Source organism: Sinocyclocheilus grahami, unplaced genomic scaffold (assembly GCF_001515645.1).
Source record: "Sinocyclocheilus grahami isolate Dianchi unplaced genomic scaffold, SAMN03320097.WGS_v1.1 scaffold560.1, whole genome shotgun sequence".
Classification (NCBI taxonomy): domain Eukaryota; kingdom Metazoa; phylum Chordata; class Actinopteri; order Cypriniformes; family Cyprinidae; genus Sinocyclocheilus; species Sinocyclocheilus grahami.
The window spans coordinates 640523-665220 of NW_015505739.1; the positions used below are offsets into that span (position 1 = coordinate 640523).

Below are 24698 nucleotides of genomic sequence, written 5' to 3' on the forward strand. Positions count from 1 at the left end.
TTTGAAGAATGCCGATAATCAAAAAGTTGACGGTAACCATTGACTTCCATAGTATTTTTCCCATACTATGGAAGTGAACCGCTACCATCAACTGTTTTGTTACTAATGTTCTTTAAAATATCTACAGGTTTAGAACAAATTGAGTGTGTAAATGATGACAGAAATTAAAATTCTGTCATTAATTACTCACCCTCATGTCGTTCCAAACCCGTAAGACCTTCGTTCATCTTCGGAACACAAATTAAGATATTTTTGATGAATTCTGAGAGCTCTCTGACCCTCCCATAGACAGCAATGTAATTACCATGATCAAGGCTCAGAAACGTAATAAGGAGATTGGGGTTCAACCGTAATTTTACAAAGCTACGAGTAGGGCTGGGTATCGTTCAAAAATTTTCGATATCGATTCCGATACCTTGACCTCGATACCGGTTCCTGAACGATACTTTTTTCGATACCAATTTTATGAAATAAATTTTAACAAGATTACATTACCTAAAAAAAAAAAACTTTGGTTTTTATTTTTCAGCTTGATGTTTATACAAACTCAAAGACTCATCTACTTAGCCACTGCACAAAGGAACAAAATGTAACCAACACAATAAATCAGTGCAAAATAGTTTTAATAAAGCTCAAATAGTCTTCAGTTTACACATCTGTTAGGCTACATTTACACTAGTTAGTGTTCATTGGAAACGCCAGTATGACGAGGATTGTTTTCATTTTAAAACAAACGCACCAGTGTAAATGTAGCCTTACATCCAAGGGGGCTGGGACGCATTCACACTACAACCTCACGTGTGTGCCACATCCCTGAGTGTAACCGGTGTTAACTAGTAGGTGTGTTCGACTTGACGCGGACCGACTGTGCAGACCGATCGGTGTATTACAGTACCATGAGAGCTAAAGAGAGCAGACTGCTCCGTGCGCTTTCGAATCACTCTCGCGGATGATCGATCTGCGCCACACCTCTTCTAGTAGAACACACCGGCTAGTGCTGCAGGCTTATTGGCTCACTGACGCTGATGAGATCAACCCCTTAGGTATCGAAATTTGGTACCGGACGACGAGACGTTTTTTCGATACTCGATGGTATCGAAGCAATTCGGTCTGTGCCTAAAAAGTATCGAACTTGATACCCAGCCCTAGCTACAAGAATACTTTTTGTGCGCTAAAGAAAACAAAAATAATGACTTTATTCAACAATTTGTCTCCTCCGCGTCACCCTATAGCACCATTTTGGAGAGTATCACATATGTAAACAACGTTTGCTGTTCTGTGTCAGCTGTGTCGCATACACTGTTTACGTTCAGTGGATACTCTCCTAAATGGCGCTAGAGACGAATTGTTGAATAAAGTCGTTATTTTTGTTTTCTTTGCACACACAAATATTCTCGTAAAATTAGCTTCGTAAAATTACGGTTGAACCCCTGATGTCACATGGATTATTTTACCGATGTCCTTGCTACGTTTCTGGACCTTGATCATGTAAGGACCCTAGCTGTCGATGGGTCAGAGAGCTCTCAGAATTCATTAAAAAATATCTTAATTTGTGTTCCGAAGATGAACGAAGGTCTTATGGGTTTAGAAGACATGAGGGTGTGTAATTAATGACAGCATTTTCATTTTTGGGTGAACTAACCCTTTAAGTGTATAATTAATGTTACTTTTTACTGTAATAATTTAAGGACATTTTTTTTACAAAATTAATAATAAAAAATTAATTATTTTATTTTATTATACTAATAAAGAAATAATAATAAAACATTTTTTTTAAATTAAAAACAGTGAGAGTAAAGAGAAATGATAGTTTATAATAAAATAAATAATTATAAATTCAATTAATAAAAATAAAGTTTATATAAACTTACAATTGCAAGATTAAGCTATATTGTGTTAAAGTTTCAGTTTCAAGAAATAAAGCTGCAATAGCCACCTTTTTAAGTATTTCTATATGTGTTAATCAATTAGGTTAGGTTAACCTTAATCCTATGTCCAAAAAATATTATTTAAATGAAAAACATTGCTGTCATTTTAGCAGTTGGGCTCCATTTGATTGACATTTATGCACACGCTCTATGAAGCTATTGAAGCTTAATGACAACAGCAACATTTAATCGTTCACTGTTATGACAAGCTGCATTGGCAAATGGGAATGCTTAAATTCTACGAATATAACAGTGAAATGTAAAAAACCTCTCAACTGTGTTTAGCCACACAATCACACTGTCGAAGTGCTTGTGACAGCCACATCTAGACTCATAAAACTATGTTTTTATGACTTTCCTGAAGGATTTAAAATAAAATGCCCCCGGGTTTCTGACATCTTGCATTGTACGCTTTTTTCCATTCTTTGACCACTTTCAAATGTAATTTTGTTTACATAGAAATGGTACTTGATCGATAATGGAATTAATTTTTTCCCTTTATTTAAATAGCGCACAATACAGATTGTGTCATGGCAGCTTTATAGTGTTTAACAGGAAAATGTTTCAGTAATGCAAACAAAATTCAATTTTGCTGTAAAACAGCTCTAAAAAGACTAAATGTTTCAGTTAAAGTTGGTTCATTGTTGTTTCAGTGATGGCATCGTCCAGCTCAATTCAGTTCTCATCCAGTAGTGGAAATATTAACTGTCCCCAAATAAGCAAGCCAAAGGCAACAGTGGCAAGGAACCCAAACTCCTTCAGTGGCAGAATAGAGAAAGAAACCAGGCTCAGTCAGGGGGCCAGTTCTCTTCTGGCCAGACAAAACAACATGGTGTTGTTTAGTTTGAGGCTGCAACACAAGTCAGTCTGTGGACTGGCGTCACTCAGAACATTCATCCAGTTAATTGACTATTTTCCCAATTGATCAATTGTTGCATGCAAGTAACCTTTTATTTGCACCGTTGTAGAAGGCTTGTGAAATGGAGAGAAGACACAGGACATACTCTGTTTTGCGGTGTCATGAAACACATTGTTATTTCCTGTTCTACAGAACAGGAGTGGGGGAATCTTTGCCTTTGTTTGTGTATGTGAGTGAGTGATATGGGTCAGGCTGCTCTAGTTTGCCCCGGGCTCTGGCAGTTTTTGTTGGCCTAAGCCTTAAATGCATCACAAAAACACAAACACAGTTTCTCTCCCATGTCCACACACACTCAGGCATAGGCCTATGCGCTCGCATATGTAGCACCCCACTCTCCTGCTCTCACTGGACCACTTGCCCGAGCCACAGAATAGCTGCCTGGATTGGGTTTATTTTATTTTATTTATCAGTCAGTACTGTCCAGTTTTCTTTAGATGTCTGAACATCTCTTTAGGAGAATGAGCTCTGCCTGTGGCTCTTTCTGTATCAGCGTGTCTTCTGAGAGTAACGAGTGAAAGTGTGTTTGACAGCAGGCTGAATGACATGAATATGCTGTGCTTTATTGTATGTGCGAAGTAGTGGTCGACCGATATATCAGCCGATATTTAGCATTTTTCTGATATCGGCATCGGCCGATAAGTTTTTCTGTTTGGACGATGCGTTCGAGGCGGGACTTTTATTTTGACGGCGCTGAGTGCGGCAGCGCCTGAGCACACAGTGCTCACATTCTCCCTGTTCGCTGTCATCTAGTGATGGGAAGTTTGGATCATTTTACCAACTCGGACCTTTGAGTCTCGTTCAGCAAAATGAACGAATCTTTTTTCGAGCCATTTCATTCATTTTAGCAAAAAATAATTAAAATGTTACATGTTACTTCCATAACACATCTACTACTTACGCAAACGTTGATCACACTACAGACAATACAAAACAACTATAAGAAATAGAAAATATGAATTCATTGTTTACCTGGGTCTTCAGTCTATGATTAGCTTACCTCACCTCTTATCTGACAAGTCTTCGGGTTTGAGTCGTTCGTTCATCACGTGACAGCCCCATAAGCTTTAACCTATGCAGTCTGAGCCGGAAAATACTATTTAAGAAATTTGAAATCATTTGAAAATGGATTAAAAAATAATGTTGTAAAATAAACATACTTATACATCTAAATTATAAGTATGTTTATTTTACAAAATTATTTTTTAATCCATTTTCAAATGATTTCAAATTTCTTAAATTAAAATAAATACAATTAAATCGGCCATCTGCAACCCGGCTTTCCAAGATATCGGCATCGGCTGTCAAAAAAACAATATCGGTTGACCACTAGTGTGAAGTGCTGGTATGTGAAAGTTCAGCCCCAGCAAACACCTGAGGTTCACATGTAGAGATACGGTCAGCACGATTTGCATCTTGACTTTCCTGTTAGCAGCAGGATGTTGGAAATGGCAGGTGTGTGTGTGTTGTTGTCACAGTGGAAACGCACAAACATTAACAGAGGGAGAAGGGGAAATGAGAGCTGTATGGCAGAGATACACCTCTGCACTCTCTGAGCCTCAGTGACTGCAACATAAACATGTCCCCAGCTTCTTGTCTCGTCTTGTCTCTCTTATTGTCTTGTTTCCTTCCTTCTCATCTAATCTATTTTAACTTTTTTCTGTCTCTTCTGGTCTTGTTTCTTCCCTTCTCATCTCATCTCTTTTAACTTTTTTTCTCGTCTCGTCTCTTCTCCTCATTTCCTGTCTTCTCTTGTCTCTGTTCACCTCTTTCCTTTTTGTCTCTTCTCATCTCCTGGTCTCTTCTTTTCTCTAAGCTCCTCTTTTCTCCCTTCTTGTCTCATCTTGTTTAATCTCTTTCCTTTTCTTATTTTCTTGTCTCTTCTCATGTCTCACCATGTCTTCTACTTCACCATGTCTCAGATCTTGTCTTTGCATCGTCTTGTGCCATCACCGTCTTATTCTCTATTCTCACCTCTTTCCTTTCTTCTTGTCTCTCTTCCTCCTTTTCTTTTCTTGTCACACCTTGTCTCAGGTAGTCTCATCTTTTCTTATCATCTCCTCTCGCCCGCCCTAGTCTCTTTTTGTTTCGCCACTTTTCTTCTCTTGTCCTCATTTTGTCTTGTTTCTGTTCTTCTCTGTTTCTGTTCTCTTCTACTTCTTCTCTCAGCCTGGCTCGCCTCTTCTCTTCTCATCTCCCCTTGTCTCTTTTGTTTTCTCCTTGTTTGTTTCTGTTCTCATCTAGTCTCTTTTCCTCTCATCTGTCTCTTTTTCTCTCTTATTGTCCCATCTCTTCTTTGTCTTCCTCTCTCTTGTACTCTCAAGCTGTCTCACATCTTCTCTTTTAGTCTCACCTCTTCTCTCTTCTTGTTCTCTTGTCTATTCTGTTTTCTCTTTTTTGGCGTGTCTCTTGTCTTCTCATCTCTTTTCTCTTTAGTTCTCTTCTCCCCTTGTTTGTTCGCTATTATGCTTATTCCTCCTTTTCTTATCTCATCTCACCTTCTTCTCTTGTCTCATCCTGTCTCTCCTCTTCTTGTCTCACATCTGGTCTCTTCTGTTTTGGTCTCTTATTATCGTTTCTCTTTTCTGTTCTTTGCTCTCCTTTATACTTTTATTCTTGTTTCTCATGTTCTTGTCTCACCTCTTCTCTTTTTCTTAGTCTCTTATAGCATCTTCTCTTCTTGTCTAATTTTTTTTATTGTTTGTTGTGTTCTTGTCTTTTCTTGTCAATTACAATCCCTCACCTTGTCTCCTCGTATCTGTGTTTGTTCATGTACACCCTTTTCCCTCTAACCCACACTAACATCCTGTTGCATGTTTTCTCTCTCCTGTCGTTCACCTCTCGCTCTTTCTCTCTGTATGTTTGTGTGGGGGTGCACTGCTGGGCTGAGAAACAGAGTCTGTCTCTGATTGGCTGGCTGCGTTCTGAAGGGGCCGTCTCTCCGCCTGTGTACAGAGAAGGAGAGAGAGCACGAGCGAGCGCGCTGGGGTCAGAGCAGAGAAAGAGAAGCGTGGGCGTTTTGTTTTGCGAAGGCAGGGCTGGAAAGAGCGGAGAGCAAGCGCTCGTCTGTTTGAGACACACTCTCTCAGCCATCTCTCCTTTTCTCCTCCCTCCGCACGCGTGCAGCCCACTCCCTCAAGCCTGGACTTCAGCTCGCCTTCTCTCGCTGGAACGTACAAAAAAAAATCAAAACATCCCATTTACTCACACACTTCATACAGGCAGAGCGTGGAGTAGCTCTCCTCGGTGATGGTGAGTTTCTTCCTTTTGCTTTTCCTGTTTGGTTTCCTTTGCCTTCTGTTTTTGCTCCTGGAATAAAAGGTGAAAGGAGAAATGTCAGCTTGCTCGTATTTGAGATAGTTTCGTTCAGATTTGGTGGAAAGAGCCAGTTGAAGGTGGGAGAGCAGTGTGTGAGAGTTTAAGGAGTAGAGCAAGAGAAAGAAAGTGAGCGTTATGAGAGCATTGACTCGGTCACGCATGACGCAGATAATAGATAGCTAGTGCTCTCACCGGAGTCCTGCATTTCGTCTATACGAGCGGCAGTAATGACCAGAAATGGAGTGATGAAGTGCACCGGATGAGTCAGAAAACTGGGAACCTCCTTCCTCCTTGTTCCCGCTTTCCTTCTGTGTTCCTCAGTTCTGGAGTGGAGATGCTTCTTTAGATACTAAAATTCTTGACACTTTTAAAGTAGGTGAGGTTGGGTGTCTAGGGGGAATCCCCGAGGTAAAATTCACAAAGTGTCACACAAATTTGTTTCGCTTAATTAGTCAAACGCGTCGAATCGGAACTGCTTATCAGGAACATCTTGCAGCGTTCTTGATATCTCCACATCTGCTGGTTTGCGCTACTCGTATTGAAGGCTTTTAAGAAAGTGTTTTTCTTTTCTTTTTTTAACTGGTGAAGGAAATTTCAATCGTTTTCAACTCTTCTTCACTAATGAAACCACTTTTTGCAGCTCACATGGTGAGGGAAGCTTTATGTCTGCTGGGCTCAATTCAGTGATTTTGCTGTCAGATTATATTGATCGCATTAGAAGTAGCTGTAGGCCTGAAACAGACATGACAGCTTGCTCTTCTTTCGCTGGTCAGTCGACTTTAGTCTTTTAAAGGCTGCATGAAGTACATTTGTATGGTTTGGTAGCTTTTTTACGAGTAGTCTTTTCAGTAATTTGTGTCGTTGTATGCCATCTTAAATCTTCATGGGCTTTTTTTTAGTCAAAAAGTTTTCCTTCTCATAATAATGGAAATATGCTAATCAGAAGCAGATGATTGGCTGGATTCGTTCTTGTTAGTCCTCATCTTCAGGAAGTTTTGTTTGCTGTGAAAGCATTGTTTTTGTTTTTTTATGACCAAAATCGTATAAACATGGCTGTTATGTATTTGTTCACTTCTGGAGGTGTGGGGATTCCCAGAAAAAAAAGAAATGGACAATAAACAAGGCTCTTAGTGAATCAAATACCAGAGCGCTTGCCATACTTAACCTTTCGAAAGGGACATACCATTCACTCCCATTATGTCTCTTCTTATTGTGAACAATCTTGTTAGTCTGTGATGCAAGTTCTCACTGACACAAAAAGCCGCACTGATATCAAATGCTGGTGTAGTTATCATAACAGCAAAGCCAAAGACTTTGTCACAATAGTAGCATCATTTTTGCATTTAATCTAAAACTCATTTACAAGGTATAATTAAGGCTAAAGTTGGTTCTTCAAGACTTTATATATTTAACGCCATTACATTTACACCGTTAATACATGCACCTTTTAAAACACCGGTCAGAGTAGTTGTAACTGAACAGAAGTTTGTGTTTGAAGGATGTTAGTCAGCATTAAAGCCCAACAACACCAGAGGACTACATTGTTACATGTTTTCTTCTTATAAAACTAAGTGCAATACATATTTAAAGGTTTTCTGATTTAAAGTCTTAAGTTTATTTACAGAGAAATCATGAGATTTGATTTGTAATCTATTTTTATTTTAATCTATAAAACAACTATAGTTATTTAGGTAAACAAACTTTGTTATGAACATTAAAGTAAACATCGACTGGAAGTTATGTAATAGTATTATTCTTGCGACCCCCACAGTTATGAGTCAAACCCACATCTTGTAAACATGCTGATGAGAAGTACAGTTGCTGCAGTGCAGGAATGACTGAGCTCATGTGTGTAATCTGAGCGTAAAGCCATGTTATTGGACTGTAACAGCGGTTTGAGGCTCCTGTGCCAGAGACCCGTCTAATAGCATTCCATCTACTGATCCTTCTGGACACGCCTCCTTCCCATATCTATCCATCAGGATACACTCCCTCCTTTCTCTTTCCTGTATTCATCCGTCTACTGTGTGCTGCTGGAGGGGCTTTGGGTAATCCCTGCAGTGAAAGGGCAAAAGCCTTTCTCACACACACACACACACACACACACACACACACACACACTGACTCATTCTTGGCAGCTTCTCTGCTGTTTGACTGCTGTTTCACATTTAAAACTTTGTGTTATGGCATTAGCCACTGATGCTGGCCTGTGAGAGTCTAGAGTTTATTATTCAAAGGTAAAGGTGGGTGGTATATGTTTAATATGTATGGTATATTGTAAGCCACTTTTTCTCAGGATGGTTTTGATGAGCTTTTTATTTGGCCAGTTTTATTAGACTTGTCTCACAATTTGGTGTGTGATGGTGTTGATAGTATTAATAACATGAAACTCTTGTTTAAATGTTTTATTCAAAACCGCGTTAAGAGTTAGAAAGTTTGATTCATTTTTGTGAATCAGCTCAAACGGCTTGTTTCAGTGAATCTGTTTTAAATTCCGATTTTAAGGATTTATTTTTTGCCAAACCCTCAAAAACATTCCATGTTCAATGTTTTAGTTACAGATATATGTACAATTTAGTTCAAACAATTTTCACTAAAAAAAACTGATAGCAAATTTCACAAATAATTACAAAGAATCTGTAATACATTGAATAAAAGTGAAAATCTGAAGTACAAAGACTAAAATGGTGTTTTCTTGTAAATGTACTCCAGTAATCTTTTATTTACAACTTCTGATTTCTTTTATTTTTTAACTGTAAAGGTGAATATTGCTGTTTGTTCTTATGATGGTAGATATAAATGAAAATGTTGTTTCTTGTAGAGATGCACCGATCGATCGGCCAGGGATCGGAATCGGCCGATTTTCCTCCTGATCGGTGATCGGTCGGTCAGTCTCACTTCTTTCTGATTTTGAGCCAATCCGTTTTGTTACCAGCAGCACAGGCAATAATGTCAGCCGTGCATTCTCGCTCTCTTCTCTCCGACGACCCCTTCTCTCTCACACACGTCTCATTCGCTCCGGTTAAATAGTGCTTGTATTGCGCATTATTTTAGTAATTCCTGCAGGTGTCGTGCTTATACCAAATGCACCACCACTGATCTATATTAGTGGAGTGCACAATCCGCGCTCAGTCTCAAACAGCTTGTGAGCCACAAATACCAAAATGAGTGCATGGCTAACTGCGCTAAAACGTTCAAATACATACAAAATTGTCAAAATGCCCATTTTGGAACGTTAAATAGTTGAGAAAGAGAACGCATGTTGTGTAACAGTATATTGGGTCCGTGGATAAACTCTTAAAGGGACCGCAGTCCAGTATTTATGCTGCTGTCTGTCATGTTAATCAAAGAACAAAAGACAAAAAAAAGAATTTTCTGCTCTTGACTGAATATGTTTTATAACTTTAATGGTAAGCATTAATCTGTATTTAATTTTTACAATGAAGACTACAGAAATTAAAGTAATCAAATGTAAAATAACACTGGATGTGTTATTTTACATTTGATTACTTTAATTTCTGTAGTATTTCTTAACTGAATAAAAACTTACTTAACCTGAAAAACTTAGTTTCATAGCTCTCTTTATTCTATTGCATTTATTTGTGCTGTTTGCAATTTTTTTTATTTGTTCTTATTTTATTACTGACTTTTACTTGTTTGTTTTTTTATGAAAATAAAACTTTGCATTGAAGAAAAGTCGATTTTTGTTTGTATATGCTGTCAATTATAGTTCTTAGAAAGAAAATCGGAATCGGCAAAAATCGGTATCGGCAGATCACACTAACGAACAATCAGAAATCGGAATCGGCCAAGAAAATTGCAATCGGTGCATTTCTAATTTCCTGTGTTATTCTTAGTGAAGAAGATTCTGGAAAACATGCCTTGATTATGTTTAACTAGATTTATTATGTGAGTGATTTAATAAATCAATATAATAATCTAAATTATAATATTATTAAATAAATAATATAATATCAATAAACCGTTGTATTTTACTCCCTCCATTAAACATTTTGAATCTAACTGGTTACAATGTTTGTCAAAATTGCTGATTTAAAAACAATAAAATCTGTTTAAACATTGGCATGTATATTAAATTTTCCTAAAGGATGAAAAATATAAATGCATTTGTTTAGCTACTGTATATCACACCGAGGTAGAAAACGCGACTGCTATATAGGCAGAATTTCAGTGCATTACCAAAATATGAAGTTTATTCATTTCTTTTAAAGGGGTCATATGATGCGATTTCAATTTTTCCTTTCTCTTTGGAGTGTTACAAGCTCTTGGTGCATAAAGAAGATCTGTAAATTTGCAAAGACTAAAGTCTCAAATCCAAAGAGGATATTCTTTATAAAAGTTAAGAGTCAGCCACACCTCCATAAAACGGCTCGTTCGAACACGCCCCCACATGTCTACCTCACTATGTGGGAAGATTTGCATAACGCCGCCCAAATGTTCACGCAAAGAAAGAAGGCGTAACTTTTAGTCTCGCTGTAGTATTGTTGCTGCCGCCATGTCCTGAAGACGCTGTGTGCTTCGTTGTGAAAGCGAAACTACTTTGTTTGGTCTTCCAAAAGAGGACGATATCTGCTTTGTCATGCCTGGAGCTGATCTGTGCTGGTCGCTGAGGAAATACTTCAACTTAGTGCTGTGGATCGCCGGCACATTTTATGGAGGACTGTTTACTGATCCTGGGAGAGTAACGTTAGACTAAAATGCTGGCAGTTCTGACTCACGTAAGTACGTTTTCTTTTATCATTTGCCACTGATGATTCAAACGCGAGTTTTGGGAAGTGTAGAATAGCACTTGTAGTTTGTAATTTCTCCGATCACAAATGCAGACAGGGTTTTATGTTTACCCGGCACAATGCAATGCAACGCAATGTGTAAAAAGACAGGATAAGTCATTATAATCAGTAATTATGTCCCCACTGGATGCAACAAATGCCTAGTTTATAATGGGTTTTAATGTTTTTGAATCATCGCTCCGGCCGGGACACGGCATCAACAGTATGTGAGGGGCGTAACATTTCCATCTCACGCTTGAGGTATTCGGCCAATCACAACGCACTGGATAGCTAGCCAATCAGAGCACACCTCGCTCTTTCAGACCGATGTGTTTTGTAAAAATCGACACGTTTCAAAAAGGCGGGGCATAGAGGAGAAACAATAATGTACAGTATGTGGAAAATAATGTGCTTTTTTAACTTTAAACCGCATAAACACATTTCATTACACCAAATACACAAAATAATGTTATTTTTAGCAGCATCATATGACCCCTTTAATCCATCCTCCAGTTAATTTTTTTTTGTTCCCCATTTCCCTTCCTCCTTTTTCCTCATGTGCCTTCTGGATCGGTTCTTTCGCTCTGCTCGTAATTTGATGACTAGCAGCTGCAGATCATTCCGCATGCAAATAAACATCCAGGTTTCCGGAAACATCCAACGTTCCGATTAGCATTTCTTTCTTTTTCGCATTCTCTCTTTTCTCACTCCTGCATATTTTTTAGTTCTCGCTTACATCCACTTTCTCAGTTTCCACATGCTCCAGTGCCATTATCTACATTTTCTGAAATGTCCATACATGGGTGTCTGCCAGGCCAAACCGAAGCAGTGTCCTTTTTTTAGGGCAATTAGAAAGATTCAAACTGAAAGATTGGCTGCAGAAAACTGGGGTACACGGGTTTCATCCTTGAAATCAAGACTGCAGAGACTTGCAGCTCTGCATGGCTATAGCTTTCTGTTTGAAAACAGACTATTTGCTCTAATTGATGTTTACTCAGAAGTTTTCTGCTTGCTGGAGACACACTCACACTGGTGAAGGATGAAGCTGTCGTGACCAGAGCACAGATGCAAATGCTTGCATTTCCAATGTATTGCAAGTGCGCATCGCATTGCTCGTTCATAAATAAAATATTGAGCCTACTTACCTTATTAATCCATGTTCCTGCTCTTATTATGAATGATCTTATAATGATGATTTATATCTTTCATCATGTACACTACTGGTCAAAAGTTTGGAATAATTAAGGTTTTTAATGTTATAAAAAAATATTATACTCACTAAGGCTGCATGTAAATAAATACACAGTAAAGGCAGTACTATTGTAAAATATTACTACAGTTTAAAATAAACTTTTTTTTAATTTTAATATATTTTCAATGTATTCCTGTGATGCAAATATGATCATTACTCCAGTCTTCAGTGTCATATTATCCTTCAAAAATCATTCTAATATGCTGATTTGCTTGATTATTATCAATTATTTTTGACGCCCAGTTATTAATAATAGTATCAATGTTGAAAATGTTTTTTTGCTGCTTAATTGGTGTTTTTTGTTTTTCAGGATTCTTTGATGAATAGAACATTCAAAAGAACAGCATTTGTTTGAAATAACATTATAAATGTATTTACTGTCACTTTATTAATTTAATGTGTCCTTTCTAAATAAAAATATCAATTGTATTTATTTATTTAGCACAAACATTCACAGTTTTCACAAAAATATTTAGCAGTAAAAAATTGTCAGCATTGATGATAATAAGAAACATGAATAATTGAGCACCAATAATAATGAATACTATCTCCATCACAGGAATAAATTACATTTTAAAGTATATTTAAATAGAAAGCAGTTATTCTTAATTGTAATATTATTATTTATTTAAATTGTATTTTAATAATATTGTAATAATATTTAGTTTTTACTCAAATAAATGCAACCTTGGTGAGCATAGAACATTTATTTCAAACAAATCATAATTATTTTTATGATTATCTCAAATCACCTGACTTTATTCTGATATGTATCAATTCTCAATAAATAAAATCAAGCCCTGTCCAACATTTTTCTTGTTGAATATTTTGATTATAGAAGTAAAATGGGTTTCAAACGCCATTTCACATTGGCTTTAACACATTACTGTGATATAATGTCACATTTTCCGATAAGACAGCAAGATTCTCTTCAGACTGTTGCTCCACCATGACAGTATGGTAGTTGATCTAAAATAGAAAACGGGAAAAGGAAGACAGTTTTTGCTAATGTCTGCTATTGCACGCTTGCAGTCATCCTGAGAATGCACCGTACTGTGCTATGAGTTCTTTCACAATGCAATGCCACGTGAAATCGAGCTGTATGTTCTCTTGGCGTCTTCATTAGTTTGCCATCTCTGTTCATTGTCAATAGCTCCGTTTAGTCTGCTGTTTTCCAGCCAGATTGACTTGCACACTAGATCAGCACGACTGGAGAGAAAGACGAACAGCTCGAGATGAAGCAGAGGGCTTGAGAGATGAATCGAGAGAGAGAGAGACAGAGTGGGTTGAGTCAGATTTCTCATCAGTGGGCAGATTTTCTTCATGGCCGGAGACCAGCACATCAAGAGCCAACAGCAGATGGCCTTACAACAATAACATTTCTCCACTTCTCTCCATTTTTTTACCTTCACCTATGAGCGAGTGCTGCACTGTCTAAAGTCATCCACTCATTCTTTCCTTATGTGTACCTCTTGTGAATGTTAATGGAATGTGAATCATTTGTTTTGCGCAATTGGAGATGTTCGTGATGCACTGCATTGTGTTTATAATTGGCCCTTATGCATTTTTTGGACCATGCTGTAAAGAGAAGCTCAGCAGTGGCCTTGGTAACATCAGTTTTCCTGTGGAGATGCTGGCTTGTTTGGCAAACGAGACTGGAGCCAGATCTGACAGCCAGCGCCGGGCTTAAAGCTGTCATGATGCCTCCGTTCATGCAGACAAACTCCTCTTCTTTCTGCTAATGGCTCTCTCCTTCTCTTCCTCAGGGCATCTGGCGTATTCCAGTAGATGAGATCGATCGTCCTGGTAGTTTTGCATCTCATATGAACAGATCCATCGTGCTCTTGCTGGATGTTCTGTCTCAACTGAAAGATCACCACACTTTACTTAAAATCTCCCTTATGCTTCAGAGAACCCCTGAGCAGGGAAAGTAAGACGATGCAAATAATTAATTAGTTTATTTTGTTTTGCTCATTTAATTAAATGTGCATATTTATAACAGGAAACGGAGTGAAGTAGCCTCTTGAAATGCAGTGTTGCCAAATGCTTGTGAAGAATTCAATTAACCTTGCATGTTTGTTATGAATGTTGTTTGAAAATATGAAAATTTATAGCATTTCATACCGTTATCATAAAAATTTTTTTTGTGGGTTTGTTTTCCCATTTTGTTATATATGACGCATATGGCATGAAGCATTTTAATGCAAGGACATATATCTTTTTATGTTGTGTGTTATAGGAAGTACTTAAGAGATGTGGACCGACAAGTTTTGGCCAAGCGAGCATTTTTCTTCACTGTAAAAGTGCTGGAAGACAATCTGGATAAACTCACAGGGGTATGAAAGCTAAATTCTCATTTGTTTTGGTTTGTTTTTCGACGTTTTTTTTTTTATTTGTATGTGTTTTTATTGTGTTTCCTATGGAGACTCTGCCATGTTTGGGAACTGAGACTTAAACCAGATCTGACAGCCAAGGATCCGCTTATGTTTGTGCTAACACATTAGTTAATGCCATCCCGACTGCTCAAAGAACAGCGTGAGAGCTTCGCTCAACTTAATGCCTGTGCTTCTTTCTTCAGACATTTTACATTGAGTTAAAGATCCAGTAGTGCAAAAATGTTCCTTCCTCACCCCTAGTGTCACAGCCTTTTCAAAGTTTGCACTAATCATAATATATTAGCATACGTCTTGCTTTCTGTCAGCAGAATCATCCTTACTTACATGCGTTACTTTGTTCTCCACTTTAAAAGAGGTTTCTTTGTCACATGTTGTGTGAAGATGTCTTATCATATCTGTATCATTCTCTTTCTCAGGTAAGTGATCCCCCTAAACCGTCTGCCACCTCTATGGGTGAAATGACCACTGCGGATGTGTCCAATCAGCCCCCTGCTGTGGAGGACCCCAAATGCTCCCACGCCACCCAGCCTAAAGCAGGACTCCCCGACACCCCTAAGGCCACAGGAAGTGAGACCGGACCTCCTGGCATACCTCAGCAATGTTCAGCCACTCTTCAGCTCTCCCTGGAGCCTTTAAATCAGGCGGCAGAGGCCGCCGTTCACCCCAGAGAAGGTACTTCAGCACTTGCAGAGCCTATGGAGCTTGGCCCCGGATCATGGCCGGGTGCCTCAAAATTCAGAGACCCTCAAACGCCTGCTGAAACCAGACCACAGGAGCAGGGGGTGGATAAATCGGCAACAGAGGAGGCCGATAAGGTCCTAGAGAGCAGTCGTGCATCTGAGCTATCGCTGGAGGAGTTGAGCATTAGCTCAAAACAGCAGCAGCTACAGAATCAGGTGAACGCAGCTAAAGGAGCACTTAGTATGGTCACAACACCAACAGCCAGCAACCCCACACCTCTACCCAGCACCCCTGAGGTGGGACCACAGCAGAGACCCAGCAGGAAGAGGAAGCTGCTGGATGACGTGGAGTCGGGCAAGACACTGCTTTTGGATGCGTACAGGGTGTGGCAGCAAGGTCAGAAGGGCATGACCTACGACCTGCGGCGCATCGAGAAGATCATGTCCGAGACCTACATGCTGATTAAACAGGTAAGAAAAGATGCACGTAGGGCTTGGGGGTGTGCGGTATTGACCAAATGAAATCTCAGTTTTTCCTGGAATTTTGTTTAGGCAAATAATTAGACAAAAACTATAGACATTAACTTTTCATTAAGGGGTGACATTTGCCACCTTAAATTGATTTCCAGGGCTTTTTTTCCCCTTTTATGAGGACAATTTTTCTAGCCTTGTTAGATGTATGCATAATCAAATTCTTACATTTAATCAATAACTTGAGTTTGAATAATAAGACGCTGTAGGCTGTTACCAATCAAATTAAATCATTATCAGCAAATAAAGCAATAAGCCCCAAGAAGCCATGGTTTACAGTGAATTTATAATGGCTAAGGAGTCATGCCTAAATCCCCCTTAGCTGTTCTAAATTCACTGTAAACCACGGCTTCACGGGGCTTTTGTAAAACGGTTATTCCATATACGTAGCAAGGTTTCACAAAATAAAACAAAGCAAGTCAAATGTAATGATTTTAATAAAAGCATTCTTCTGCCAAACAGTACAGTTCCTCAAAAATGGCCGAGCAACACACAGAAACAAAGAGATGTATGTTTGTAGAGTAATTTGCAACAGCTTCGAACGCAGCTCAACCAATCAGGATCAAGGACCGGAACTGTCCGTTTATAACACATCACATCGCAGTTCCCTTTTAGGACTGATTGCTGCATTGTCAGTTCTCATTCAGACATGACGTGGCATGACAGTCGTGACCGAAGGTAAATGTACGATCACTGTGACAGGGAAATCCCACAACTTTTGTTGAACAAAACCGAGATAAAACACTGAGAAGATTTATGAGGGAAAGTCCGAAAAATCTGATACGGCATAGGACAAAACTTGTTGGCTTTGTTGCTGTCAGTGAAACATCTTGGGCAATATTTACTTGGTGTCAGACTCAAGGAAGATAACCTAGAAAATAAAACGTAAGTGGGGTTTGTACATGTGAAACGTGCCACTGCAATGCTAGGGTATCGCTAGTGCTTTTCCAGTCTGCGGTTACTAAAGTGTTCTGGGTAATTTGTGTGTGTGTGTGTAGCCCACGTCCGAGTCTATGATATTCTGGGCTCTAGATATGACTTGAGTCTTCCTTCAGTCTAGCATAAATGGTGCGGGATGAATTACCTGCCGTTTATTACAAGGATCTGAACAAAACTCCCTAACCCTAAATGTGAGCAATATTAATGCTTGCCTTAGCATAAACAGCTAGTAAAAGTAATTATTTTAGTCACGAAGCAGGCTGTAAAGTGGGATGCGTATTGCGAGTGTGATAGAGCTATACTATGTTATATTATACAGACATTAAGGCATCCCTGGGGAGAGCAAGCGAGAGCCAATTGAATACAAATGGAACTGTGGAAAATTACTGGTGTAGCTAATGATAGTGTAGCACACGAGCTCCATAACATTTGTCATCGTAGTGCTGAGTCAAGTACGCTGTTGTATAAGAATTCACCAAGAATCAGTGAGGTCTAAAAGGACCGGTTTCTGGCGTTTTATTACACACTGAACCTCAAATGCCCTTGAATACATGGTGAGTATGTTAGCATATTGTACACAGTGCTGGGTAGTAACTGATTACATGTAATCTGGATTACGTAAAAGCAAGTTCTTGTAATTAGATTGTTGCATTTCAGAATACTCGTAATCAGGCTAAAGTTACTTTTTATTGATAGCATTAATATGTATTATTTGCACAATAGCAATAAATAATTTAGAATTTATAGATTCTCCCTTATTCTTATTTTTTATCGTTTAAATTTTCCTTTCTAAAATAAAATACCACTTTGCTACATTTCAGAAAGTCTTTCAGTTTTGTGGACATTCACACAAAGACCAGTTACTAGTCAAGTACTACTACTACTACTACTAATAATAATAAATAAATAGTTATCACAACATTTGACCACTGGATTTACTAAAATCATAATTTTGTTTTAAATTCCAAGTGCTTTCTCTGCATTTCAACATTGCATCAACTACTGAACACATTAATTTCATTTGAATTATTGCTCAGTTGGTTAACCATAATATGACTTATCATCAAATTATTTATTTTAATTTTATATTTTTATGATTTCAGTTATCAGTTATCTTTTCATTAAACCCACAATCCTGCTGCAGTTTCTTCATGAACCCCAGTTTGGGAAACCTTGATGTAAATGACGTAAATATAAGTGGGCGAATAATTATGTGTGTGTGTGTGTGTGTGTGTGTGTGTGTTGATGTAAATGACGTAAATATAAGTGGGCGAATAATTATGTGTGTGTGTGTGTGTGTGTGTGTGTGTGTGTGTGAGAGAGAGAGAGAGAGAGAGAGTACGATTTGTACAGTAAGAAATTAATACTTCATGGATTAATTTGATCAAAAGTTTTGTTTTTTGTTTTTTTTTAGATATCAAGAATCAGATACTTTCGTGTGACAGTTTTTTTGTTGTAACGTTGTAACTGGTTTTGTCGCATGAAAGTAGCTACCTATTAATTTAATTTAACCTTTAAAATAAATCTTTTATGTAAATAATATTTTAAATGTAAATATATTTTATATTACATTATATATTTTAAATTATATATAACACGGCAATATACAACATTTTTCGTTGTTACAAAAATTCTGTTTAAAGTGTAAAAGTTTTTACTGTTTTAATAACTTAACCATTAATATTTAAATTAAATTATTCAATTCAATTCAATCAACATGGACTCTTTTGATATGGGCCAGTAAGTAACCATCTAGTACCCATCGAAAAGACCCTGTGAACCACCTACCAGTGCGCTGAAAAATCTGCTGTGTTAAAGGGGTGATATGATGCGATTTTTAAATTTTTCCTTTCTCTTTGAAGTGTTACAAGCTCTTGGTGCATAAAGAAGATCTGTAAAGTTGCAAAGACTAAAGTCTTAAATCCAAAGAGATATTCTTTATAAAAGTTAAGGGTCAGCCACACCTACCTAAAACGGCTCGTTCTAACACGCCCCCACATATCTACATCACTATGTGGGAAGATTTGCTTAACGCCGCCCAAATGTTCACGCAAAGAAAGAAGGTGTAACTTTCTCGCTGTAGTATTGTTGTTGCTGCCGCCATTTTGTGGAGACGCTGTGTGTTTCGTTGTGAAAGCGAAACTACTTTGTTTGGTCTTCCAAAAGAGGACGATATCTGCTTTGTCATGCCTAGAGCTGATCTGTGCTGGTCGCTGAGGAAATACATCAACTTTGCGCTGTCAATCGCCGGATCGGCTTTCACCGTGGACGAAGCGGAGTCCAGCCCGGGGTCGTCACTTGTGGTTGCCGCAAGCCTCCTTTGTAGAATCCGCCGAGCACCACTCACTCAAGCCTCTGTGTGTTTCGTTGTGAAAGCGAAACTACTTTGTTTGGCCTTCCAAAAGAGGACATAATGTTTCTATAAAGTGGGGCAGTTCCAACTTTGCAAGGACAGTCTGGCGCTTCTGACTCACAGCCTGCAAGTACGTTTTTTATATTTAAAGGATTTGCCACTGATGATTCAAACGTGAGTTTGAGCAGTGTAGAGTAGCGCTTATTATTTGTCATTTCTTCTATCACAAATGCAGACATGGTTTTATGTTTACGCGGTGCAATACGCAACACAAAGCATAAAAACACAGTATAAGTCATTAAAATCAGTAATTATGTCCCCAATGGATGCGACAAATGCCTTGTTTGTAATGGGTTTTATTGGTTTTGTCTCGTCGCGCCGGACACATGGAAACCATAGACTGTATGATGGAAACATGGAAAAGTATGGTAAGGGGCGTAACATTTCTGTCACACGCTTGAGGTATTCGGCCAATCACAATGCACTGGATAGCTGGCCAATCAGAGCACACCTCGCTTTTCAGAACGATGAGCTTTGTAAAAATCGACACGTTTCAGAAAGATAGGGCATAGAGGAGAAACAATAATGTACAGTATGTGGAAAATAATGTGTTTTTTTTTTTACCTTAAACTGCATAAACACATTGCATTCCACCAAATGCACAACATAATGTTCTTTTTAGCAACATCATATGACCCCTTTAAGTTCATAGTGTTTTTAAGCAGAGGACGCCCGACAGATTACCGTAGAAATGTGTCTTTGTTTTGAATAACAAAATCCAAGTTATTATGTCTCATTATGCCTTTTCCCCCAATTTCATCAGCAAGTGTTGAACTCTGTATTTAAAAAACAAACTAGCAAAGTTACCATTAAAGTATCTTATTAGGATAGGAGGTTAATGGCTCTAGATGGCAGTACACACACACATACACACACACACACACACACATCTCATCTAGTCCATTATCAACCTCTACCTCTCTAACAGTGTATCACCTCTCATTTCCCCTGCCTGTGTAATTGCATCTGCTCTGTGAGTGAGTGAGTGTGTGTGTGTGTTTGTTTGTCTAATTGTAGTGCTTGTCTCTGTGTGTGTTTATGCATGTTTTTGTGTGTGTTTGTTTCCTGCAGTTGTTTGTTATGAAGCACTGTCTAATTCACCCGGTGAAGAACAGATCTCTGATTGAGATGACAGTGGAAAGGAGAGAGATTTTAATGTGACCCCTGGACACTGACTCACTGGTCAAATTGGCCCATCTTTACCTCGCTGATTGAGGAAAGATTGTATGTCATGAATTTAACAGTCCACTTTATTTGGGGCCTACATGCATAATGCATTATCAAGATGCATTGGATTGGATTTGTTTTTTTTTTTTCATGAACTTGTTGCAGTGCCTTCTTGAATTTATCTTCCCTGCAAAAGATATGTGTGGCACTGCTTTAGAATTTGGCTAAAATGTGGTATCTTAGTAGGCAGCATAATTAAGTTGCCTACATTTTGAACAGGTTTCACATTGGGAGTGTTTTGAGGGCCTATGATGAAGTGCTGCATCCATAGACCACACACTATGTTTTGTAATAAAGCAGTTATGATCAGTCTTGTAAATAATGGTAACCACAGTTATAAACGCACAGGAAATGCAAACAGTGAACTCTGTCCAACTTGACAGTAATTAAAAAAGAAATGACATTCTCACTTTATTCATGCAATCATGTGGACAGATGTTTTTATCACTGGCCTTCAACGGTCATTAGCATTTATGATTGGTGTTGCGCTCATTAGTTATATTTCACTTATTTAGCTTCAGTGATGATTCTGTTCTACCACACAAAAACTGCAAATGACTTTACTTTTGGTAAACATTCCATCCAATTTATGCATAAAAATGGCACAATTACATACGATTAGAATAAACTTTTTTTTTTCATTTCACATACCAGTGAAATACTACATACATACTGCATTTCACATACCAGTGAATTGACCTCTCCTTTGATGAATATGTTTAGAATTGATGAATATGGTGTTTATGAATTAAAAATGCAACTGTCCTGGTATCATAGTGGAGAAAAAAACCTCTTGACCCTTTTTTACAGACTGTGATGATGCTTTTCCACAGTTATTAACATTGTGAGTCTAGCAAAGTTTTTTTAATGTATTTTCTTTTGAATGAAAATAAAATTTAATTACATATTTTCTCATTTTATTACAACAACACAACAAATGATGTGATAGGCTGCTATTCACAGCACACAGGCAAAAATATGTTGCATGCAAATTTTTATTTCATATGTAAATTTATGTTGACAGTGGCAATCTCTGCAAAAATATGACCCGCAAACTAATATTTTGGGTCACAAATGCGTCCATTTTAGGAAAATTTTACTAACCAACAGAACAGGGACTCAGGGACTTGTCAATGGCCAGTGGTTAAATATTGAGTCTTTATGACATATTATAATGTGCTACAGTGCATTATACTATTTACTAAGTTAAGTGTTACCAAAAATTAGTTTGTGGAAAATTAATGTTGCAAACAGTACTAAATTACTTCATTGGACATCAAAGCCATCAGAATGCACTGCATGAGTCTGTGTGCTGTAAACCTACAGCGGCAGGAACTTATAACAGAAACCCTTTGTTCATTTGTCCCATTGAAAGCATATCTGGACTTTGGAGGTCAATTCATGTAATGTGATCATGAGCCTTAAAGGTTTTCCCATACTAAATCCACATCACAAACATCCATTTAAGCTCCAGGAAGTCCTGGATTAAGCAGCTACAGACCCTGAGATTAACCATCATGAAACATCTCTCCCACTCTGCCACTGCTTTCTCTGGTAATGTTGGCTGCAGAGATGCAATCATCATAAAGCTTATTCTGTGCTGATCATATAGAAAGAACATGGCCACATCCTGAGCTGCATGTTCTGTACTGTGTAGTATGCAGTCACCATGCATAAGTGTATCGACACACCATGTCCAACAGAATCTGAAGAAATATGCATCTGTTTATGCTTTTGGACAAATTTTTCCCATAAACCCTTGTGGTGAAGAAGAGGAAGGGTGTGTGATTGTTCTCTTTTGATCTATTTGGTTGTAGAAAGCTTGTAAAGGAATGAATATAGCTAAATGCTAATGCTTGTAAGAAAACAGACAGGAAGTCTAGGTGCGGTCACATTAGCAAAAATTCGCTCACAAACATTTTCCAGACAGTGGTAAATGTGACCATAACTTCAGAGGTCTGTGGTATTAACCCTCTGGTGTTCTGTCATTTTCCGTTTTTTTTTTTTTGTAATGTTTTAATTCATCAGAATGGTATGAAAAAATACATAAAAAATAATAAAAATAAATAAAAATCATGAACATGATTCAAAAAGGTTAAACAGTTCTGAAAAAATAGTCAGACTTCTTGTACTCCTTGCGGTGGCAATGGAATAGAATGACAATCAAATTTCAGCTAGTGGAAAAATTTGGTACTGCACCCAAACAAATCTTATTGAAATCTCATTTTTTGCAATATGAACCTCAAATTTCCAACACAACTTGTTCAGATTTTTGCCTTTGATTTTGTAGAGTAAAACATGTTTTGGTAAATACATATTTCATACAAAGTTTTATTATAGTATTTTTGTGCATTTTTCATAATAATAAACTTCCATAAGTTTTTTTTTTTTTTTTTAAAGTTTCACTTTTTAAACATTTTTCACTTCAGCAATAATCTGCCAAGGGTCATCTTTAAAAAGAGACCGCTTAATTCAAGTCTGTGCTCCAAAACATTGAAGGTTTACGAGTTTAAGTTCGAAATTTCATTTTCAGGTCAATTCTCAAAAAGCAGTCAGCCACCTTTGCCTTAATTTATATAGCGCTTTATACAATACAGATTGTGTCAAAGCAGCTTTAAATAGTTTTGGAAAAAAGTTTGTCATTAATGCAAGAGGACAAAAAGCTAGAATCAGTTCACACACTTCACTGAAATATCTTCTCAACCTGTTTTTTTTTTTAAGATTGGTTGAAATTGTGCTTGCATATGATTTATCAGTATTTATTTTAAAACATATAAGTAATGAAGAATGAGTATGTGTCCGGTAGGGCTGCACGATAAATCGAAATGGAATCGAGATCGCGATTCGACAGAAGCTGTGATTGTCATGCGTATCTTTCAGTGAAGCACGGTTCTGTGATCAGCAGTAAATCTCCATCCGAAGGCCAGAGGGCGCTCTCGCGCTGAAACTCCAAATACGCTGGAGTCCAAATAAACAGAAGATTCAACTGCTTTCATTGATTCAGCGTGACTAATAAACACACGACTATGGCAATATACAGTTTATCCGAGTTCTTATTATTATAATTTTCATTAAAATAAAGTACATTTATAATGCAATGCCTTTATCACTGCTTAAATACTATGAAATATGTTGTGTGCCTTATTCTGTGTAAGAAGCCACATCTCACAGAAGGATTTATTTCAAACACTCGACTGACGTTATGAAGTGAGTTTGGAGTAAAAATGTTATTAAATGTGGTATTTTCACATGCTTTCAGATGGAGCAGCATTTACTACACAGAGCCGTAGTTCACTGAGAAGCTACGCAAACAGCTGTCATTATCGTGAACGATTTCTTCGATTTCAGAATCGCGCAATAAAATCGTCTGCGGTTTATTTTATTTTTTTTGCGTAACTTGTCAGTGAACTACGGCTCTGTGTAGTAAATGCTGCTCCATCTGAAAGCACGTGATGATGATTTCCTGCTGATTACAGAACCGGCATTACTATCAAAATGCACATGACAATTGCATTCGATTAATCGTGCAGCCCTAGTGTCCGGTCCTTTGATTGGTAATGTTGTTTATACAGTTACACTGACGCGTGTCAGGCTGGTTGTTGTTTTTAACCGCTCAAACTGTGAGATCTGTATGTCGTGTGTGTGCTGGTGCTGAGAGTGTTGCCTTGTGCATCTGAGTGGTGTGCGGTGTCGAGGTTTTTGTGCAGTGTTTTGACTCATACGTCTGAAATCTCACACCACACCAACCGGAGGAACAAGTTCTAACAGTTAACTCACACACACACACATGCAAGTATGCTAAATGCATCCACGGTATAGCTTTAGTATAGTTTCCTGATACTTTACTTTAAATGAATTTGGTTGTTTTCAGTCTTAAAAAGTAGATTATGTATTAGTGAAGACGTTGTCGACTTTCTCTTTCCCAAACGCTATTAAAAAGCGAGCAGCATATTCGAACTATCTGACATAAAACAGACACCAGGGATGCCCGATTTCAGCCGGCTCCTCCGGTTGCCATGACCACAAGCACAACAGCAGAAGTCTATTTAGGTCATTTTGTTCTATAGCCCGTCTGCCTCTGTGCGTCAAATTTGGGAGGATCTAAAAAATCAATAAGAGCTTTAGAACTCGTCTAATCAGTCATATTTTAATGGGCTAGTTCATCTGAAAATGAAACACTTGTCATCATTTACTGTCATGTTCTGAACTTGTATGACTTGTATGAAAATAAGAAATTCTGAAAAAAGAATTCTGTGAGAATGACTAGGTCTGGGTCCAGAATGGTGGTGGTGGTGGTGGTGGTGGTGG

General features: G+C 38.0%; 1 protein-coding gene across 1 annotated transcript in view; it reads left to right on the forward strand.

The window, feature by feature from the left end:
• Window positions 1–24698, forward strand: part of LOC107556211 (calcineurin-binding protein cabin-1-like) — a 134075-nt gene that overhangs the window by 87413 nt on the left and 21964 nt on the right. The window contains exons 30-32 of the mRNA XM_016239263.1: window positions 13971–14134; window positions 14444–14540; window positions 15017–15751. Of these exons, the coding sequence (XP_016094749.1) occupies window positions 13971–14134; window positions 14444–14540; window positions 15017–15751 (996 nt within the window). The remainder of the gene's footprint in view (window positions 1–13970; window positions 14135–14443; window positions 14541–15016; window positions 15752–24698) is intronic.